This window comes from Leguminivora glycinivorella, chromosome 10 (assembly GCF_023078275.1).
Source record: "Leguminivora glycinivorella isolate SPB_JAAS2020 chromosome 10, LegGlyc_1.1, whole genome shotgun sequence".
Taxonomy (NCBI): Eukaryota; Metazoa; Arthropoda; class Insecta; order Lepidoptera; family Tortricidae; genus Leguminivora; species Leguminivora glycinivorella.
This window is the reverse complement of record NC_062980.1, coordinates 14,279,570-14,302,704: the sequence shown is the minus strand read 5'-3', so window position 1 is coordinate 14,302,704 and position 23,135 is coordinate 14,279,570. Positions and strand designations below refer to the sequence as shown.

The following is a 23,135-nucleotide window of genomic DNA, read 5'->3' as shown; positions in this document are numbered from 1 at the left end:
TTTTTTTTGCGTTTTCATCATTAGTCCCATAATAAATAGGAGCATAATTTGAAAATTACGAGTTACAATTATTTACCTGCAAAGATAATACTGTGTAGAGAATTTTACGGAAATATACCTACTTCTCCTAAACATCATAACCGTAGCTTTTACGGTTTTAAAAAAACTGAAAATGGGGACATAAAAATGGGGAGGCGGGAGGAGGGGAAAGATTAACATCTCGGCGTGTTTTCTACTTTATGTAGAAGTTTTTTCTTATAAACCTATTGTTAACAGAACACAGTAACTATCAGCTTCTTTGACCATAGACTTTATGTAAAAAGATATTATGTCATGTCACTGTTGTTTAAAAAGACACATAAAATTTGTCAGTCGTGAATAAATAACGCTTTTTCTTTTTCATATTGAAAGCCTTTAAGCTGTATATATTATATGCCAAAGTTTCGAATTTTATTCTTGTTGTTTATGAACCTACAACTTCAAACATGATGAAGTCACTCAGCCAGTCACTGATGAAATCTGTGCTATTTATATTAAGATATGAATAAAATGCACACCGAAAAAATGTATAAAACGTATTTATGATGAATGACATTATGAACATAAGTCATTCGAAGTTACGATAGTTATTAACATAAAATTGTTATAAATAATGATCGTTATAATGTAAAATTGTATGAGAAACATTTTCGGACTACCAATAATCTATATAACAATTTTATATGAACTTTGGCGCACCCGAATAAAATCTAAAGTATGAAAACTATGCAATTGAAACTTTGTCTATTTAATGAAGTTACTATTGATATCATATCCTGACAATTATATTTATCTGCAGTATGCGTCGCGCTCTCGACATGTAAAGGCGGGGTCGCTACTCTTGAGAAAGGTTCTCGAAATTGAACCGAAACATGTCGAACGCTATATCGACTTAATACGTGAGTAACCCGCTTAAAATATTTTTAAATATGTATGAGTCTCACGGGAGTTTTATAGTTAAAATTATACTTATCTGGTTTAAACCAGACCCAAAATTCGAGGATTCAGAAGAACGACAAAATGCTTCAAGAAAACAGCTTTTCTCTTCGCTTGACTCGTGTTGGTGGGGGCACTACCGCCACTACCGTACCTCCAAATGGAATACAACCCAGCCCAGGATAAATTATCAGTACCATTCTATGCCTACCTTGAATTCTCAAGTAATATTCATATCAAGTATCAACTATTGTCAAAGGAGTCAGACAGCTTGTTGAAGGATTCATATAATCTTGCAAATTAGACAAATATCTTTAAATATCAAGTACCGTAATCATACCCACCAAATAAAAAAAAAAAAATTGTCCAGCGTTATCAATGTATGATTATGGACTTTCATCAAAATTTATTGAGAAGTTAAAATACTGAAATCTTTTAACTATTGTGGAAAAATGGCGATAGTTGTCAAACGAAATTTCTGTCAGGCTGGCCACATGTTTGGCATAGACACAGAAAAAATATAGACGGAGGGTAGCACGATCTAATTAACCTTATACCAAATTTTGAAAGACAGAAATACCTACCGTACCTGATCTTCAATCAGTACTGTACCTACCACCGCCTTTTCTTTCGAACAATTCAATATTTTTATGAAAATTTTGCGTAAGTTTGTTCACTAGCTGGACATCAGTCATATATTTTCTAAGTGGAAAAGTTGTGCTGTAATGACGTCACAGACCCGTCATCTAGGGGTTTCTAAAATCTATGATGTTTAGATATCGTAAATGTCACTTGATAACATCATATGAAAATGAAATACTTACTTGTATATATAAATTATCATTTTCTTACCTTTTCACGGGCTTTGATTAGAATTTTCTTTATTTATTTGTTTTCTAGCACGCAATTATTTTTTCTGTCTCCTCAAAGCTTTGTTCCCCATTGCTTCAATGACACGTGACCACGCGGAGAAAACTGACACAGGTCCATCCTCTGAAAGCGCCGCCGCGCGACTGAAGAGGCCATAAGTGCCATCGAAAATGTTTTCAATTTCAAAACAATTTTCAAAAAAAAAATTTTTTTGCAAAAACAGGATTAGTAACAGGTCTTAAAATTGGGTTCATAGTTGTTCCATCTTTCCTTTGCGGATTTGGTAGTATTTGGTAAATATTATATTATTTTAATGACGCTACCGGCACAAACTCATCAGATTCGTCTAGATAATCTTATTACCTATATATTGAAGTAAAAAACAAGTCCAAAAAGTTCTTATCATAGCCATGGGAACGATTTATTGTTAAGAGAAGAGGTAACTTTGGAGTCATTTTCTATCGAGCGAAGTTGTAACATTCATGTTGTTCAACTCCATAACATACTCATCAGGTCCTGAAATTTAATATATATCGTTTTCAGATTTTTCCATTGCGTTTTCCTATGTTTTTAACGGCTTCAAAAAACGAGTGCGCGCAGCGTCTACGGAAATATATCGCCTTAATGTAGAACCTATAGAAATCATCACTTATTTATGCCGGCAACTGTACCTACTTTCTGAGCATATGTATTGTAAAAAAAAACGATTAAATCTCTATTACTTAGTGGCAGTATGATCTTGTATTAGAAAATATAAATATGAAAAACACACCGCATGAATAATTACAGCATTAGTCTGAAACGTCATATAAAAGCTATTGGCACTTAATATTTGTTACATACCAACTACACTAATATTTTCATTTCGAAAAAAAAAACCGAAACTGGATCGACAAAAAAATAATATGGTCACAAAACATTATTAGAGAATCGATTTACAATACAATGTGGGACATATAAAAGCAAATTTTTCGAATCAAACCGTAGACCTACAACATCGTCAATTCACGTTTTTTTTTTTCAAACACGGCGTGAAAAAATGAATTTGATATTATTCCGCCTTAAAGCTTCATGTCTTAATCTCAGTTTAAACATTAATATACGAAGGAAGGAGTGACTTGTGGAGCGTTTGGGCGCTTAATGAATAGCCGTGGGGCTCAACGGTCAATTTAACGGCATAAATAAGGCCCTTCTGAAGCGTAAACATCATCTAAGCACAATTTGTCTTTTATAAAGACATCTTTTCATCACTTTGAACGAACTTGAACCTCAAAATTTAATTACAGTATAGCCTTTTGATTATTACACTTAGTTACAACATTGTAATCAACTATATAGATCAGACAACAGACTTTTTTTTTAAGTTGGGCCGTACAGTCAACCAATTTGAAATCTAGGTCACTGTAGAACCTTTCCACAGTCAACGTCAAAAGTAACTTCTATGGCCAATAATGCACGGTGTCAATAAGACAGGGTTCTAAGTAGAGTGACCTATGATTCAAATTGGTTGTTCGTACATATGGGCAAATCGAAAATTATAGAAGGTACAGGGAAACTGTCTATGTCTAAGTAAACCTTGGGTATTTTTTTGGGAAACAATTTTATTATGGTGTAGTCAAACTTTGGTCAAGTTTGAGTTGTCCCTAAAAATTATAATAAAGATTATTTTTTATAAACGCAGATCGACGTCATTTCATAGGTCGATCATTTTATTGTATCGGAGGAAAAAAGTTTCAGCAGTAGAAGTTAGTCAAATTTTGGAAAATATATTCTCATAATACTCAAATAATAAGTCTAAGGTACAGCGGGTCAAATCTCGACTGGGGGGGGCAATTGTAACTAATCCATTTTTTCCATTATTTACACTATGATTTTACGTTCTACATATATCCACTGAACACGCCTACCATATATACCCGGTGGAAATTCTATTTAATAATGCAAACATTGTAAAACATGCAAAAATTTACCAGTTAAATTTGCCCCCTAGCTGTACCTTACAGTAAAATAGCTGTGAGATGGCAAGAAAGTAAATAACAAATGCTTTACCTACTTCCAATAAAAAAGTTGTGCAAAACCGCCTGTTCTTTTTAACCCTATAAATATCGGTTGTCAATGCTTGCCACGTAATCGCCCACATACCGTCCACTTTACGACGTTGCAGTTCTGTCACCGCGGGGGACGCTGGAGAATCTGCGTCATAAACATCTGCACACTTTAGTACCTTGTCGCTGAGAATTCTTTACTGAGAATAAATAAATAAATAAATATTGGGGACACCTTACACAGATCAACTTAGCCCCAAACTAAGCAAAGCTTGTACTATGGGTGCTAAGCGACGATAATAGTTATTTGTTATACAAGGGGGCAAAGTTGTATTTTAACGCCGAGTGTGGAATTGAAAAACGAGCAAGTGAAAGGATTCTATAGTTGAACCACGAGCGAAGCGAGTGGTTCGAGAATAGAATCCTGAACTTGCGAGTTTTTTAACACACGAGAAGTAAAATATATTTGCACCCGAGTGTAACACAAAACTTTTCCCCTCACTATAGCGAGGAAACTACAACGCAAAAAATGCGTTTATCACTGCTTCCAGTAGTTCCACAGGTGGTAAATCATCTTTATTACTAGATTCACCTACTTTTATCAATTTTAAAGCAGTTAATTTGACTTTATTCAAGGTCAAATTACTTTACCCACTAGTGGATAAAATGCCTTTTTACCCGCTGGTATTAAAGGACAAAACACGTGTTTCTGAGCTAGTGAGGGGAAAACATACTTATATACATAGAAAACATCCATGACTCAGGAACAAATATCTGTGCTCATCACACAAATAAATGCCATTACCGGGATTCGAACCCAGGACCGCGGCTTAGCAGGCAGGGTCACTAGTTACCGACTGAGCCAGACCGGATACTTTACCCAGGTAGGATAAACTCGCCACATTCGGTGACACGCCTAAATCAGTGATACAAGCTTTGAAGCACTATTCCGAAAGACGATGTTTGGCTGTTTCACCGAATTAGGCGTGTCACCGAATAAGGCGAGTTTACCCTACTCGTATTTTCTTGGAAATTTCCTAGCTTGGTTGGTAATGATTGTCCGTGCGAGTTTCAGCAGGAAATCTTTTTACTTTAGTAGGTACAGTCACCGGCACAAATAAGCGATGATTTCTGTACCTTGTCGCTTTAACGTCGTGTATTACTCATAGGAAATTGTCAAATGGTTAAAAGCGATATATTTATAAATCTTTATCTTTAATACTGACATGATCCTACCGTTTCTAGCGCTAATATTTAACGTATCTCGACATTATTTTAAAGTTTGAATGACGCTGCATCTCTAGTGTAAGTTGATCTGGCCCCGTAGCCGAATGGCATTTCTCCGACGCCAAACGAAAGCGATACGCCGCTGGCTCTGTCGCGCCAATACGCAAGCGCGATAGAGATAGATATCTACTAGCGCTTCGTTTCGTGAGCGTTTCGTGAGCGATTGTGCCATTCGGCTAGCCACCCTGGTACCGTAGCCGAATGGCATTTCTCCGACGCGAAACGAAAACGAATGAAATATAAATACATTACACCTTTAAACCCTTGCCAAAATTATACCACCGAATAACTTATGTTTCTGGAAATAGATGTTTTAATAGATCGCGGTTTCTGTACACGGGTCACAATCTCAAAGCTTGTCAACTACAAGCTTGTCAAATAGCAAACCACTCTTGATGTGTCATTAATAACTATTTCACTATATATAACTATTTCAATTTAAAAGTGAATAAGTGTTTTTGCAAAAATTTCATTTCACAAGCTTTTATCGCCGACTGTCCCTTTCTTACAATAGTCATCTACTGCTCTCCAAAAAGTTTCTAAAAACCCCTTACTCGACCACCTTTCTGCTCCATCATCAGATCAGCTCCATGATACCATATTATTGCATTGTCACGTGATTTACATATGTATGCAAAATTTCTGCTCAATGAGAAACCGGGAAGTGGGTCAAATTGAGCTTCTACGTTTTGACCCAAACTAACATACTAACAAGGCAAGTTGAATAAAAGCTTGTAATAAACCTAACCACAAAATTAAAATTTAAAAAAAAGCCCGACCGCGACATGGTGGACCGATTTTCATGAAACATGGCTAAGAACACTCCCGACTAACTCAGCTTTCAAACAAAAAAAAACTAAATCAAAATCGGTTCATCCGTTCGGGAGCTATACGATGCCACAGGCAGACACACACACAGACAGACAGACAGACAAACAGACAGACAGACACGTCAAACGTATAACACCCCGTCGTTTTTGCATCGGGTTTTTTTTTTTTTATTATATTATAAACTGGCCAGTGATTGACCTTAGTCGCACCTCGGGTTAAAAACGTCTGCCTGCGGCGTGCATATCAAACAGTTGAAGCTCATGAAAGTGTCCTAAGTCGACGCTGCATAGGGTGCTCGCGCGCTCGCCTGCCCCGCTACGCGCCCCGCCGCCGAACGCTCCACTCCGAACGTCTACTCAGCGTACGTAGCCGAATGGCACAAACGCTCACGAAACGCTCACGAAACGAAACGCCCGTAGATATCTATCTCTATCGTGCTTGCGTATTGGCGCGACAGAGCCAGACGGCAGACTACCTTTTGCGGCGTTTCGTTTTCGTTTCGCGTCGGAGAAATGCCATTCGGTTACGTACCCTGGCCCCGTAGCCAAATTCCGCGGCGTTTGGCGTCGCGAAAATGCCATTCGGCTACGGGGCCAGGGTACCTAGCCGAATGGCACAAACGCTCACGAAACGAAACGCTCGTAGATATCTATCGCTATCGCTCTTGCGTATTGGCGCAACAGAGCCAGACTACCCTTCGCGGCTTTTCGTTTTCGTTTCGCGTCGCAGAAATGCCATTCGGCTATAGGGTCAGGCCTCTCTCAAGGTGGTTTTCCACCGGGAGAGCGTGAATGGGCAGAGCGGAGAGGGAATTGAAATTAGTATGGCGAATTTTAAATTCTCGCCCAGCGCATCTTTGGTGGAAATAGTAAAGATTGACTTGGATGTGCGGGACTTTAATTGAGATATTTGTTAGTGTAAAAATGAACTGTATTGCTTCCGAATTAAAGTATAAATTAACTCTGATGTTAGTTTCCCACCGGCAGAGCGAGACGAAAAGTGGCTTAGCGTGGAGAGGAGTGGATTGACGTGGATGTGCGGGACGTGAATTGAAATATTAGTTAGTGTAAAAATTAACCGTATTGCTTTCTATTTAGAGTATAAATTAACTCGAAGGTGGTATTCTACCGGCAGAGCGCGACGAGACATGGCGAGGCGCGGGTTGAAGAGGATGTGCGAGACTTGAATTGAGATATTTATTAGTGTAAAAATGTACCGTATTGCTTTCGACATAGAGTATCGTATGAAACCTACAATCTGCGGCAGGCACGCGCAGGCACGCACGGGCTCGCGCAGGCCCGCGATGGCTATTAATGGCAATTTTTAGTGGAAAAGGGTCCGGGCGATTTCAATTCCCTCCCCGCTCTGTCCATTCACGCCCTGCCGGTGGAAAACCACCTTCATGTCACTCGGAACTGTTGTCGCGTATTCCGTAGCAAATGAGTGTAAAATGAGAAAATATGTACCTATTGAAGTGGTTATAGTTATACGATGTGATTGTGTCCAATGCTTTTTGACTTTTGACTTTGATAATTTTGACCGGAATGTAAATGTAGCGTCAAATCGAGTCGAATTGCGAGAAATAACAATTTATTTATGACAATATTCGATTTTACACATCCCGTTGCATGTCAAATCGCAGTTGTATTTGAAACCTACTCTGTAGTTTCTTTTACATAGATCATCATCATCATCATCGGCCTTCAAGTCTCTAACAGACTATTCGCAGTGTCAGGTAGGGCAACAACGTTTTTCGTGGCTGTGTAAGCCAATACGGGAGCGGCAAACACGACCACAACTCCAGCAGGTGTAGTGTACCCGAGGTGAAGAGGTGTCGCGCTGATAACGCTTGGCTCGATTACTTGCGAGTGCCGCAAACCAAGCATTGTCGTCGATTGTACGTCTATCAAATACCAATTTGCGCCACTTGTCTCTATCTTTTAGATAATAAATATATATTTTAATGAACGGAACGCACGGAATTTTTTTTTTTTTTTTTTTATTATAAATGGGCTTACTCTTGACCACAGACTAGCCAAAGGCAAAGACGTGGCCTACGATGGAGTGAGCTCGCCCAGAAGATGCCTGAATGGGAGCCCCATGAGTCGAACAGAAGATCCGGCAGACCTCGCCGGCGATGGTGGGATAACTTGGACTCCTTTTTGACAGACTGGCCAGTTTTAGCTCAAGATCGAGAAGGATGGAGAAAGAAGGGGGAGGCCTTTGCCCAGCAGTGGGACACAATAGGCTCAGAATAATAATATAATGCAGGAAGATAAATAAAGGAAATATTAATATAATGCATACACAAATTCATGCCTTTATTCCCGTATGGGGTAGGCAGAGCACATGGAACTGCTCAAGTTTCAATGGCACTCTTGGCAATTAATGGGTTGAGAGAAAACGAAATTGTGCATTGGCAGTGATAGTATAGAGAGAGAATAGAGAGAGAATTTATTTGCATACCACATACAATACATATGTATTACATACATGGACCCCGATAAGGGTGTAGCAAAATACAGATGTGTCACTTAGGTACTAACTAATACTAATAATTATACAGTTTGCTTATTTATAATATGTATGATCAGATGTACTATAAAATTACATTGTATCATCATCTAAAAAATCTGCTATTTTGTAGTAACATTTATCCACCAGTATAGATTTAAGTCGGCTTATAAATACTGAGTCTAGTTTTTCAGTTTTTAAGTGTGTGGGGATTTTATTATAGATATTGATGGCTCTGTAATATGGTCCGTTTTTAAATATTTCTAATTTAGGTTCTGGTAGTTCTAGATACTGATGGCGGCGAGGATTTTGACAAAATTTAAATAAATGCAGGTTTTTTCTAACAAATGATGCAACTTCCAGAATATACAGGGAAGGGAGAGTCAACAGGTTTAAGTTTTTGAAATGGGGTCTGCAGCTCTGGGGTTGATGTATGTTTGCTAGGATTCTAATACATTTTTTTTGCATAATAAAAACGTTTTGTATATCAGTGCTATGGCCCCACAGGAGGAGTCCATAGCGTAGCCAGGCGACTGCCTGCGAGTGATACGCGGCAAGCGCACACTCTAGGGTAGTGCTACTTTTCAGTACGCTGAGTGCGTAGACAAATCGGGAAAGTTTATTTTTTATTTTTTCTACCTGCGGCTTCCATGACAAATGGCTGTCCAATGTAATGCCTAATAATGTACAGTCAGATACTTCCTCTATATTTAAGTTGCTCTTTATATTGTTAAGGTTTAAATGTTGTTTTTGTCGTGGTCTGAACTGGATGAGTTTGGATTTGTCATTATTTATTAATAGATTGTGATTGTGTAGCCATTGTGTAATTGAATTAAAGGTTTGTTCTATATCAGGATTGTTGCTATTGCTTTCTGGGTATGGAAATAAAAGGGATAAGTCATCGGCAAACATAACGACTTTGTGCTCGGTGGATTTCGGAAGGTCATTTATATAAATGAGAAACAGAATGCATCCTATGACACTTCCTTGTGGGATTGAGTTCTCGATATACTGCAAATTAGACTTGACGTTGTGTAATGTTCTAGTCTGATTTTCAAAATATTCAATTTCGACGTACTGTTGTCGTGACGTGAGATATGACTTCATCCAGTTTAGAGCTTTGCCGCGTATCCCTATTGCATTTAATTTTTGTAGAAGTATAGGGTGTGAGACTCTGTCATATGCTTTGGACATGTCTAACAATAGTCCCACTGCATAATGTTTATTCTTCAAGTATTCTAGTATGGTTTGTACATAAGTGTAAGCTGCGAGGGTGGTAGAGCGTTTTTTGCGGAATCCAAATTGGTCATCATTTAGTAAATTGTATTTTTCTAAAAAACTGTTTATGCGGTTTGTCATGCACTTTTCGAAGATTGTTGATATAACGGGGAGGAGTGCGATTGGTCTGTAGTGAGCAGGATTGTCTTTTTTACCCACCTTTCTTTAAAACGGGTTTTATTTTTGCTATTTTCAGTTTTTCTGGGAAGCTACATTCGTCAAAGGATTGATTTACTAGTTTAGTGATGGGTGGGGTGAGCTCATATGCACATGCTATAATCAAGGTGGAAGGTATTTCATCAATTCCGCAGCTTGTTTTATTAGGTAGGTGTTTTATAATATTTAGGATTTCCTCTTCTGTCACTGGATTTAGGTACATGGAATTGACTGAAGTTTGTGTTATAGCCGTTATAGGACGGCTGGCCGGAGGCGGCGTGATGCCGCTGCTGCCATCTATCGGAGATTTGCCTACAGAAGCATAAAAGTCATTGAAAGTGTTTGAAATATTTATTGGGCATTTTATGGTGTTATTCCCTATTTTAATTTTTATGTTTTTGTGATTTACTATTGTATTTTTGTTCGTAGCTTGTTTGACTATATTCCACATAGTCTTATTTTTATTTTTCGAATTTGACATTTGGTGTGCAAAGGTAAGTTTTTTGGATCTATTAACGCATTTTTTGAGGATATTAGTATATGTTGCAACATGTTTTTTTAATGTTTTATTGTTACTTTGGTTTGCAAGAGCTTTTAAGCATCTTTTATTTTTACAGGCCATTTTTATTCCAGCTGTGAGCCAACTTTTGTAAACTTTATTTTTGAGTTTTACATTTTTAAGTGGTATGTACGTATCTAATAACCAGGTCAGTATTGAATTAAAAACATTGTAGTTGCTGTCTACATTATTTGTATCAACAAGGATATTTTTCTAGTCTATTTCAGAAAGTGCAGATTTGAATGACACAATATTGGATTCATCAAAATATCTTTTCTGTTTATAAATTGGGGTATTTGCAGAACTACTTTGTTTGAAGGAATATGATATGCTTTTGTGATCGGAGATACCTAAATCTTCTACCGTTATGTCAAAAAATTTGTTGTTAGTAAAAATTAAATCTATACAAGTAGAACTTAAGTTAGTTTCTCTTGTGGGTTGGTCTACTATCTGATGGAGATTATATTCTAACATAATATTTTGTAATCTGCAATAATTATTACAACTTTCATTTTTATTAGGGTTCCGTAGCCAAAATGGCAAAAACGGAACCCTTATAGTTTCGTCATGTCCGTCTGTCCGTCTGTCCGTCTGTCCGTCTGTCCGTCTGTCACAGCCGATTTACTCGGAAACTATAAGTACTACAGTGATGAAATTTGATGGGAATATGTGTTGTATGAACCGCTACAAAATTATGACACTAAATAGTAAAAAAAAGAATTGGGGGTGGGGCCCCCATACATGTAACTGAGGGATGAAAATTTTTTTTTCGATGTACATACCCGTGTGGGGTATCAATGGAAAGGTCTTTTAAAATGATATAAAGTTTTCTAAAAAACATTTTTCTTAAAGTGAACGGTTTTTGAGATATCAGCTCTCAAAGTCGTAAAAAGTATGTCCCCCCCCTCTATTTTTATAACTACGGGGTATAAAATTCTAAAAAAAATAGAGGTGATGCATGCTAATTAACTCTTTCAACGATTTTTGGTTTGATCAAAGTATCTCTTATAGTTTTTGAGATAGGTTGATTTAACTGTAATTTTGGCAGGTGTATAAATTGACATAATAAGTTTATTATATTTGCTGCTACGGAACCCTTTGTGCGCGAGCCCGACTCGCACTTGGCCGGTTTTTATGTTGAAATCACCTGCTATTATAATGTGTTTTTTATTTTTTGCCTTTATTTTGTCTAATATCTTATTCAATACTTCAAAAAAGGTTTCAATATCCCTGTCCGGTCTGTATATTGCTATAAGTAATATGTCTGGTTTGATTTCAACGGCACAACACTCTATGACACACTCCACTGAGAGGTCCGCAATGTCCTGCCACGCGCTGTACTGCACTCCGTCCCGCACCAGGATCGCTGCGCCGCCGCCGCGGTGGTTTGTACGATTGAAGCTGGCCGCAAAGGTATGGTTATCTATTTGTATGTAATCCTTTTGTTCTTGGGTGATCCATGTTTCGGTAAGGCATAATGCCTGGTACTGGTAATCTAGTTGTAGGCTTTCAATAATGTGAGTTTTATTCTTTAAACTTTGTGTATTTTGTACTAGTATGTCAAAGTTACTCTCGAAAGGAATGATTTTTGTTTTGGGTTGTTTGTTGTTCACATCCTGTGATCCTTGGCATGGTGAGTCAGAATTTGGGTCTTGATTTACTGCTGTTTGCGACAGTTCATAAGGGCACTCCTTCCTATTTATAATCAATTTGTTATCACGAATTATGGCGTGCTTTCCTTCTCTTCTAGCTTCACGCAAGGCATTAGTTAGAGAACGTTTCACTTTCAGGGAGTCTTCGTCAAGAAACTTCGTAATAGACAAGCCTGTATTTTTGAAGAACTCGGAGTTTTGCAGCAAATATCGGCTCATGCTCTTACTCAAGAGTTCGATGACTAGCGGTCTTTTGTTTCCTCTTCTGCCTATGCGGTGTGTATCTTCGATATATCCATGTAAATTCACATTCATTATGTCTCGAAAAATATTTAGCAACCTCCCTTGGACGTTTAAATCCGTTTCTCCATACAACTCCTCGAGGCCATGGAGGACTATTCTTTTTCGTTATTTTGAGATGGGGCATTTGTTTGAGTCTTGTGGTAGTTTACAGTTGTTTGTATGTATTTGATATCCATTTCGAGTTTCCTATTTTCAGATTCTAACGTTTGAATTTTTCTGGTGAGTTCTGATAGATCTTTTTTTATTTCTGTCTGCTCTTTAGTTATGGCATGAGTGCGTCGTAAAATATCTTCTTTAAAATTGTTTATTGCTAGACTTATTTCATTCTGAATCATAGATTTCATATCAGAGATAATGGTTTGCTTATTTTTTTCCAGAGCTTCGTTTAATATATTTCTAAAGTCTTCTAGGCATAGTGCATTCATTGGCCGTATAGGGGTAGGGGCCGTAGGGGTTTGTGTTAGTGGTGGTGTAGTAATGTCATCCATGGATGGTGTTTTGCTGGTAGAATCCATGTCCATGTAGTGTGCGGAGGTCGGATCTGGTTTGTTTGGTGTTATTGTTAAATCGGCCAGAGAAATTATTGTATCACCTATTACACTGGTTGATGAGTTCGCAATTTTTGCGTTTGTCAAGTCATCTGAAGGCTTTTGTTTCCTGGTAGTTGTGTTTTTAGAGTATGGATCTACTGGGCGAGGTAATTTTGATGTTCCAGGTTTAGGGGTACTAGCTAATTTGGGTTGGGTCACTACGCAGCAGCTGCGGCACTTCCAATTTTTCTTATCTTCAACCGTCATTAACTTGTAACGTTTATAGCCCACTCCACTGCGTTCTAGGCACTCTAGGCAGTATCTCAGACTGCAGACGGAACAATCGAGGGATTGTCTATTTGAAATTCTAATCTGACATTTACTACATTTTCCAAGATTAACCATTTTGAATTAATATGGTTATATCAATATTATTTAATTGACAATTTGCGCCCTCTAGTGGCAAGTAGTTCTTTCTTGGTATTAATCAGTATTTATATCAACGCCCTCTGTTGGTGGGATTTGGAGTTTTTCTTTTTGCTAAAAGCGCCCTCTAGCGGCGAGTAGCTATTGATGTTATCCACCGATAGATGTCACTATTTGTTAGAAAAGACGGCGGGAATTTGAATTACAAGTGTCAAAGTTGGCGTGGGTTATGGCGGCAGTTAGAATTTCGAAAATTAACGTTGAATTTTATCGGGGTTTTTTACACTTAATCTTATAAATTGTTATTGTAGCACTATTATTGTCACTTCACTCGTCAAGTCACTATTTGAAATGGATCTTGGTAGTTGTTATCATTGAAAAAACTGGGTTTTGTTGGTGGCACTAAGTTTTTGACACGTACGTATTTGAAACACTTCTTATTTCTAAACTTTGGTTATTTACGACGAGATAACACTTGTGCTTGAGAGTTGTTATGTATACTACACTTTACAATCACTTTCTAGTACTTATTATTGATATTACTATTTTTAAATTTATTTAATACGAGGAGTGTTTGTTGACGTGACGGCAGCGCCATCTACTTATGCCAGCCCATCGCCCACCTCACATAGAACCTACGTCCCACAGTCGACTTCTACAAGACCTACGGGAGGAAATAGGTATATAACATGTCTCGATGGAGTGTGTAGGTACTAAATTTTATTTTAAAGCGACCACACGCTTGTTGTTCAAACATGTTGAAGGGTGGTTCAGGTGTCACACAAATTTATAAATAAATATTGGGGGAAAACTCACACAAATCTACTTATTATAGGTGCTAGGCGATGATATATAGATAAATACATACTTATAGCATACAATAGAAAACATCCATAGACATCTAGGAATAAATGAATACCCTTACCAGGATTCGAACCCAGGATTAGTAGATCGAAGTTATACCTACGCTTCCACTGTCATTCTTACTCTAGCTAATAAATTTTAACTTTACAAGAAGCTGACACAAACTCCTTTGACATTAAAATTTATGTGAAAATAAAAAATATAATTTTTTCATACAAATTGTATAGGAAACGAGGAAACGTTTTTCTCGATTTGTGGATTTTTTTTTTGGTCCCATACAAGCTTTTGATCCTTGATAGGAATGAGATTAAGGGAGATACAAGTTAATCTCGCCTTAATGGTAACCAACAAAGTGGAACGTTTTACTAAACACACTTACATAATTATAAATGGGAAAGTGTTGTGTATCTGTTTGTCTGTCCGTTTTTCGCAGCAAAAGAGAGACAAATCCACGTGATTTTTAAGAAGAGATAGTTGAAGGGATTGAGAGTGACATTGGCTACTTTGTGTCTCTTTTTAACCCCCCATTTTCCTAAAATGGGGGGTGGAAATTGGTATTGAGCAATTCGCAATATTGCGGACAAAAGCGGCAATCAGCGACTGTTTACAGTGTAGCGTAGGGCGGCGTAGCGCCCAGCGCTAAGCACAAACCGTATAATATAAGCGCGCGCGCAGCCTCCCACGGCACTTCACAACAACTCCCAGCCAACCGCACACCAGAAACCAAACCGCTGCACTCAGCCGCCAAAAACACTAAGGTACGATAATTTTTCCATATTTTCATGTCATTTTCCAACAATACATATCTGGCCTTGTAGCCGAATGGCATTTCTGCCACGCGAAACGTCATCGAAACGCCGCAGAAATATAGTCTAGCGCTGTCGCGCCAATAAGCAAGAGCGATAGAGATAGCTACGAATGAGATATTATCGTGAGCGTTTCATGAGTGTTTGTGCATTCGGCTACGCACCAGTGTGACAAAATACTTTTCAACTAATCAGTATTAGTTGAAAAGTATTTTGTCCCATTCTCACAAATACATATGTCAACATGACAGATAATGACAAAAGATTGTTAGCTAATTTAGGTTTATAAAGCGTTTATGAATAACGCCATAAGAAGTTAATGAGCGACGAACACAGAACTTAATTTAGATAGAAGAAATAAATTCATATATTTGTATAGGGGCCGAGCGTGTCAAATTTTGTACTGAAGTTGATTCTTGCCTGTAATTTTAAATATGTCTCAGGCTCTTGATTGTTCATAATTTTTGTGTTGTTGCAATTGAATATCACGTAACGAGGCATTTTTTATGTTTTGGTTGACTTCAACTTACAAAAATTGACGCCCGAAAGCTGCAAGCTGCGAGTAAAGACGGACAACTCAGTGGATTTCACTGAGTTCATTTGACACGCTAAGTAGATACGTTTGCTTGATCTATGGTAAATATGACATCTGTGGCGACGAAGTATAACTACGCGTTGATGTCTTTATAGACGTATTAAAAGTCAAATTCACGTTTCCATTCCTGGACAAAATATTTCAAAAACCAACTCATTTCTATCAAAAAGGAAACGCGGCCAAGTGTGAGTCGGACGTTCGTTCCAAGGCTTCCTTCTTCTTTCATTGCCATGCCCTAACGGACGTCGGCGACCACCTTTGCCATTTCTCTCCTGTTCTTTGCCATTCTTGCCAGTATGGCTGCGTTACTTTCATTAGTCCATTTTTTTATGTTGTCAAGCCATGTGGTCCTCCTTTTTCCCCTTCCTCTCTTACCATCAATTTTTCCTTCCAATATTAATTGTAATATACTGTATTTGTCGTTCCTATAAATGTGTCCAAAATAAGATAATTTCCTTTTTTTCACTGTAACCAAAACCTCTAAATTTTTCTTCATTATTCTAAGTACTTCCAAGTTCGTAATTTTATCGGTCCAGGATATTTTTAGCATACGCCTATACAGCCAATAACAACAATCCGTACAATTAAATAATATATACCACTTTCTTTGTTGAGTCACCACTGCTCAACCCACAAATGGCCTTAAGCGCCTTACATTTTTGACCGCGCTTAAGGACTTTGTGCAAATTACCGATATTTTGAACAATTTCCAAAAAATCCTCATTTTACTATAGTACTTATAGTAGAAATTTTGATTCAAAAATTCTGCATACAGTAAATATTTATGGTATTTTTTTTATGTACCTGTTTGCAAAGTGATAACAGTACATTTATAATATTGTCAGGCCGAAACTTCAAAGTACTCATATGTACAGTCAACCAATTGGAGCCCTAGGCCACTGTAGAACTATGTTATAGTGACGTTATAAATCAGATTATAAGAAATCTTGCTTGTCATTTAGATATGGTTGTAAAGCGGCCTAGGGTTCCAATTGGTTGACTGTACTGAAAAATGTCGTACGATACTCGTGCGAAGCGGAAATTCGTAACTCGTGTCTCCCTGCGGTCGTATTTTAATTGATTGCCATTCAATGTACTCCTATAACGTACGTTTATTAGTCATGTTTATTCAGATGACCATGATGCGTGTTGCCAGTGGAGCGCTGGCCGTTACCCTCGCATCCCTCCTGATCTGCTGCTATGCTGACCCTATTCAGGTACGTACTCAAATGGTATTCGTAAATGAGCCATTTTTTTTTTTTCAAAGTTCTCCACCCCACTTTTTTGTAACATGGTTATTGTTTACGTGATTCATGCTCAGAATCGCGAGGTCTTCCGATCCTAATAATTGACCTGAAACAATGGTCCTAATAATTCCATACATTTTTCAAAACTTTCATTCCGTTACCGCCATACAAAATGTATGAAAAAATGGTAACGGAATGCTAAAAAAACCTTGGGACATTTTTTTCTACAATTAGGTTTGAAAGAAGTCACGATTCTGAGTGAAAACAACATAAAATTTTCCAAATTCTCAAATAAAATACGGATGGTCAACTTTGAAAAGAATGGCCCAAATATGTCCTTATGATTATAAGTTTAGGCCTTGGTCGTTCTGACCCACCAAATTTAAATTTTGTGATTAGGTTATTCAGCATATTTTTATCCTTCATAAAAGTGTACTTGGTCCATATGTTTATCTGTGTTGATACCCAAAGTGTCGTATCAGAATATAGCTTGTGGACTCTTCAAGTCATCGAGATCTTTGCGGGCCTCAGTCGCGACGCGTACAATAACTACGAGTAGTTAAGCCCCAATCAGATATTTAATCTTGGGCTTCGTACTCAAATAACAACTCGGACTGACGGGCTTATGACGGCTTTCCCAAACAAATTGGCTCAAAACAAGCTTAATAAATTTTACAGGAAATTTTCATCAATTAACTCAAAAATAATTAATGAATTCACGGTTGTACTCACGTTGCTTTATCGCTACTGCTGCGACATGTTTCGGGCCAATTGGAGGCCCCTCTTCAAGCATATAGGAGTTCACGCAGCGTCTAAACTCCGTGGATTGAGGGGCCTCCAAATTGGCCCGAAACATGTCGCAGCAATAGCGATATAATAACGTGAGTACAACCGTAGATTCATTAATTATTTGAATACGTCTCACCAAAGTTTAACGTGTATGTATAAGACAACAATAATTCTTTTTCCTTGCGTTTTTCCGGCATTTTCCACAGTTCATGAGCCCCCTTTGGCAAATAATCTCAAATGTTCAAGTCGATACTACTAGTTTTACGAAAGCGACCGCAATCTAACCTTTCAAAGTAGAGGACAAACAGGGTGCGTAGCCGAATGGCACAAACGCTCACGAAACGCTCACGAAACGAAACGCTGGTAGATATCTATCTCTATCGCTCGTGCGTATTGGCGCGACAGAGCCAGTCAAACTGGCGCGGCGTTTCGTTTTCGTTTGGCGTCGGAGAAATGCCATTCGGCTACGCACCCAGGGCTCTGTCACGATTGGTTCGATTTGCTCACAACATGTTCCTTCATCGAAAAATTCTAATAAATCCCGGAAAACTTATTGGGACGAGTCGAGTTTTGAACCCTCGACCTCCAGATTAAATGTCGTACGAAAATAATGCTACGTGACCAACGTTTCTCTAAAAAACTGTATACTATTGCACAGTCCATTCTCAAATATTAAAGTATAAAAATATTAACCTATTTATTTATTTGATTTATTTGACGTTCATATGCGCATTATAATATGCCTACTTGAAAAATAAATATTTCATTGTCATTTTTTTTTCATTTTTCATTTTGTTTTCTTTATTTACATGAACATATTTACATAATTATAGAGGTATAAGAAAGTAAGACTAAACTTAAAAGGTAGCTAATGTCTAAAATAGGCCCTTGAGGCATTGTACCAAGGATACTGGCGACATTTCCTCGCTGTATCGCAATGCTAATTATTATTTAACAAGCTTTCCATTGAATTTTCACCAGAAACAGGACGTCAGCGCCGCCGATCGCTTCGACTCCGGTAAGATCCGACACAACTTCCAACTGGGACTTTACCTTTACCGCACATAGTATGCAAAGAGTTTTTCTACACTCCCACAATTTAAACACATATCTGGACACATAATTCATCATATTTTTTTTGTTTGGAAGTCAACGCCAGTTGCATACCGAATGGTGACTGTATCCTTTTACCGGAATTCGCACTTGAAAACTACCTACAAGATTTCATTATTGCTCAAAATTTGTAGCTTAAGTATGTAAGTATAAGTACCTACCACACTTTTTCAACAATCAGCAAGACTAGCGCATGACTTTCGCCGCAGTATCTAGCCACGATATAGGTCACACGTCTTTTTCTAATAAATTTGCAATAACGACATAAGGATAAATACAAGTTGTCTGTATCTACGCTAGAGCTAGAGCTACGAGCTTGCACACCTCAGCCGGCGTATTATGATTCCAATTTTATCACTTATCCACGTGGATAAAGCATCCGTCACGCTTTGGCAAGTATGTCAGTGTGAGAGTGACAATTGTCTTATCCACGTGGACAAGTGATAAAATTGGAAGCATGATACGCCGGCTGAATTGCTTGCAGTAGCTGTGGCTACATAGCGGGGTATGGAAATGTTCGACTTATTTTATGTCGAAGCAGTTTAGAGTGCCCTTTATGAAAATCCAAATCACGTGAGTAGTTAAATATGTATGTAAATATCAAAGTTTCTTAATATTTGATCGAATTGATGTTATAATGTGGAACGTTTGCTGGTGATACTGTAAACATTACCTCAGCCAACGTACCAATCTGAATTAATGTTAATGTTGATGACGTGGCATAACTAGGTCTCAAGGGCTCGGAGGGCAGTCTCGTGAGGCAAGTTCGTGAGGCCCACCACCCCGACCTTCTGCCTCACGACATCATGTAAGTCTCACCAATGTACCTCTACTGTTATTTTTGATCGGATTACTATTAGTTCGAGCGCATGTGATCACGAAATGTATAAAAAATGACTATGCACCGCTGCGTATTTTTTTTTTCAAAGTTGTCCACCCCACTTTTTTTGGATTTGGAAATTTTTATATGGTTTCCACTCAGAATCGCGAGTTCTTGCAATTCTAATAGGAGAAAAAAAGTGTCCCAAGGTTTTTTTCCCATTCCGTTACCATTTTGTCATAGATTTTGTATAGCGGTAACGAAATGGACGGTTCGAATAAATGTATGGAAATCTTGGGACATTTTTTTTCTCCCATCAGGATCGAAAGAGCTCGCGATTTTGAGTATTAATTGCGTAAAAAATACCCATGTTACAAAAAAGAGCGGTGGACAACTTTAAAAAAATGGCAACTCTGTGAGTAGCCGAATGCATAAAGGCTCACGAAACGCTCACGATTATATCTCTTTCGTAGCTATATCCATCTCTATCGCTCTTGCGTATTGGTGCGACAGAGCCAGACTACATTTCTGCGGCGTTTCGCGTCGCAGAAATGCCATTCGGCTACAGGGCCTGTTCGCTCTTCTCTTCTTAGCATAATGTCGCAAATGGTCGTAAGATTCTTTTTCAGCTCTGTGGTAAGGTAAGTATTATATCTGTTCAGTTACCAATAACATTTAAATTTCATAAAAATATTGTATAAAAAAGGTACCTCAGAGTTATCAAGTCAAACTCGCTCACTGAAATAATATTGTACTTTCGAACCAGTTTATTAACCTATTTACAGGGTTAAACGTTATTACTTAATTTATGAAATATTACAATTGTTTTATTTTTGCTGTTTCCTCAAACTTTGCTATCTAATCTAAACCTTCTTCCATTATTTGATGTATATCCTTGGTTCTTGTAGGAGAACTAGACGCCAAGATCCCGAGTAAGTACATAATTATATGAAAAACCAAACCCAATAGAATGATATTATTATATTTATTTAGTACATCAATCTTTGGAACAAATCATTAATGATTTTGATGACAGTATATACGAAATAAAAATAAAAGAGCTACCTTCCCGTGATCGTTATAACGTATTCTAGCAGAAAAATACATTATTTGCCTATCTCCAAACAACTTTACCTACCCAATAGTGTTGTGGGCAATGGACTAGTAACCTTTCGCTACAATATTACAATTCTGTGTTCTATCGACCCCTTCCTTATTAAAAGGGGGACTGAAACTATTTAAAAATATGTTGTTTTTAATGTGTTTTTTTAATGTTTTACTACTCTGTCACTTTTTGTTTAACTTGTTTCCTTCAATTTCGTTTTCTAACTTGTCGATTCATCGTTTACAGCGCTCCGCCTTTAACGTACGTATAACACAATAGCAGACTTATTGAAAAGCACGGTTATGCCACGTTCGTGGACACGTATGCTATAATAGCATACGTGTAGTCATTTGTTAACCTTTGGTCTATGACAGATGACGTCACTAGGCGTCCGTGAACATGATACCTTACTAACGTTACGTGAATTATATCGTCACATCACCATGATATGAGTTGTCACGGCGGCGGCGAAACTCCGTGTTTTTCAATATTTGAGGAGTATCGGGCCGAACTAGGTAATATCAAAGACTTATGTAATTCCATATAGACAGATAAAGTCTAAGAAAAACACGTACCTCAAAACCATACAGAAAAAGGTACGGTGAGCTAGATGGAGATACACCTTTGGGGTACGCTCGGCTAGATGGCGCTAATATTAATATTTGACATTTTAACACATATCAGGCCAAATTGTCAAAACGGAGGTTCAAAAGTTTTAAGCCTGTGTCGAGAGATGGCAGTCTATGCACTGTGATTACACATTTGACTTTGACAGTAATTCTCTATAATACTCGATCCTCTTTGGTAATATGCAGACATTAAACGTCGATACGAACTCTGCACTATCCCAAAGTTTCATGCTTGAGAAAATGAGGAAGGTCTGGCGGCTCTGGGCTCTTAGTCCACTACAATTTGATTCGTCTCGCGTTGCGTCGCGTCGAGTCGCGTTTTAATAGTGCTTAACTCAAACTTTGTGTCCTCCAATTTGTGACATTGCACTTTCATCAACTCTCTCAACACTTTTATCAATTGTCTTTCAGACCACCACCAAACGTTGAAATGGACGAACTCCTCGATCACTGCTACCCCGGTTCGTTATGCGATAATACAGAGCACAGAAGACGATCCATGGGCTCCCCCTCTTCTCTGCCCCCGCACCCGGCGCTAAACTGACGAACTTGGCCCTTTCCCGTTCTGTGATGTTGCATTTGTTTTCAACATCCAACGCTCGGGAAAAGCTAAGAAAAAAGTGGGAGGGACGCGCGCCATCGCTTTTGCAATATAGTTCTCTTTTCCCCTCTGATTATTAAAGGTTTTGAAAATATTTAAGTGTTATTTTTATTTTTGTTTTTTAAGAGTAGGAGGTATTTTCAAAATTTGTATAAAATTGTCATTTAACTTTTTATTCTTAACATAACTGCAATTCGAATAAGACCACCTTCCAAATTGATTTTTCATTTGCTATCGTATCGCAGCGTCCTTCCGTCTGGTTATCCATTTCTTCTCAAAGTACCTCGAGTCAATCGTGTGCGCTTATATCACAGAATAGTATAATATATAAGATACCTATAACCCATATAAGTATAACCAATCTGTAGTGTGATATTGACAGCACGTACCCGCATCTGACTGATAAGATTGTCGAGTTGAATATTATACTTACCTTACATAATAGTGTTGCTTCGCTATCTTTTTAGGATTCCGTACCAAAAAGGTACAAAAGGAACCCTTATGGTGCGACTCTGTCCGTCTGTCCGTCTGTCACATTTCTAAATATCTCGAGAACTACTTATGCTATCAACTTGATATTTGGAATAGTTATCATCGAGTATATAACCTAATAGAGCAGAAATGTTATTTAATTTGTTCAAGAACGATTCCGCCAACTCGCAGCTACTCATATCCCCTCTCACTGCGCTCCCATTGGCTGATACAAGGTCAAGTAATAGGTGCTAGGGATGAGGTAGTGCGTAAGTAAGGTTTATCGATAAGGATATTTTAACCCCTTACGCGCTTTATGCACCACCGTGTGTGCAAGCCCCAAAAGTCCGTAACATTGCATGCACACACGGTGGAGCAGAAATCTATTACATACTACTATTTATATTATTATTAGTATAAAACACGGTATACAAAAAAGGGAAAACTATATTTTCTTGGAAGTAAAAATGGTATAATAATCAGATTATAATTATTTTAAGTAAAAGTTATGAAATTTTCCAATTCCTAATTATGTATCTTCGAGTTTCTCAAGTTGTGTTTTTTATTTCGATTTAAATAGCAATTTATTATTTTACAAATTACTTGAACGTAATATTTAAATTAATACATATATCAGATAGAGATTTTACGAAATCGTGTCACCTAAAT

General features: G+C 37.8%; 1 protein-coding gene across 1 annotated transcript; it reads left to right on the top strand.

Annotated features, from left to right (window-relative positions):
• The first annotated feature begins 15,016 nt into the window (after nucleotides 1-15,016).
• Nucleotides 15,017-22,203, top strand: LOC125230679 (orcokinin peptides-like). The gene is made up of 5 exons (XM_048135919.1): nucleotides 15,017-15,048; nucleotides 16,825-16,908; nucleotides 18,709-18,745; nucleotides 19,570-19,648; nucleotides 21,806-22,203. Exons 2-5 carry the CDS (start codon nucleotides 16,825-16,827, stop codon nucleotides 21,936-21,938), a joined length of 333 nt encoding a protein of 110 aa, XP_047991876.1. The 5' UTR covers nucleotides 15,017-15,048; the 3' UTR covers nucleotides 21,939-22,203.
• The last annotated feature ends 932 nt before the right edge of the window (nucleotides 22,204-23,135 follow it).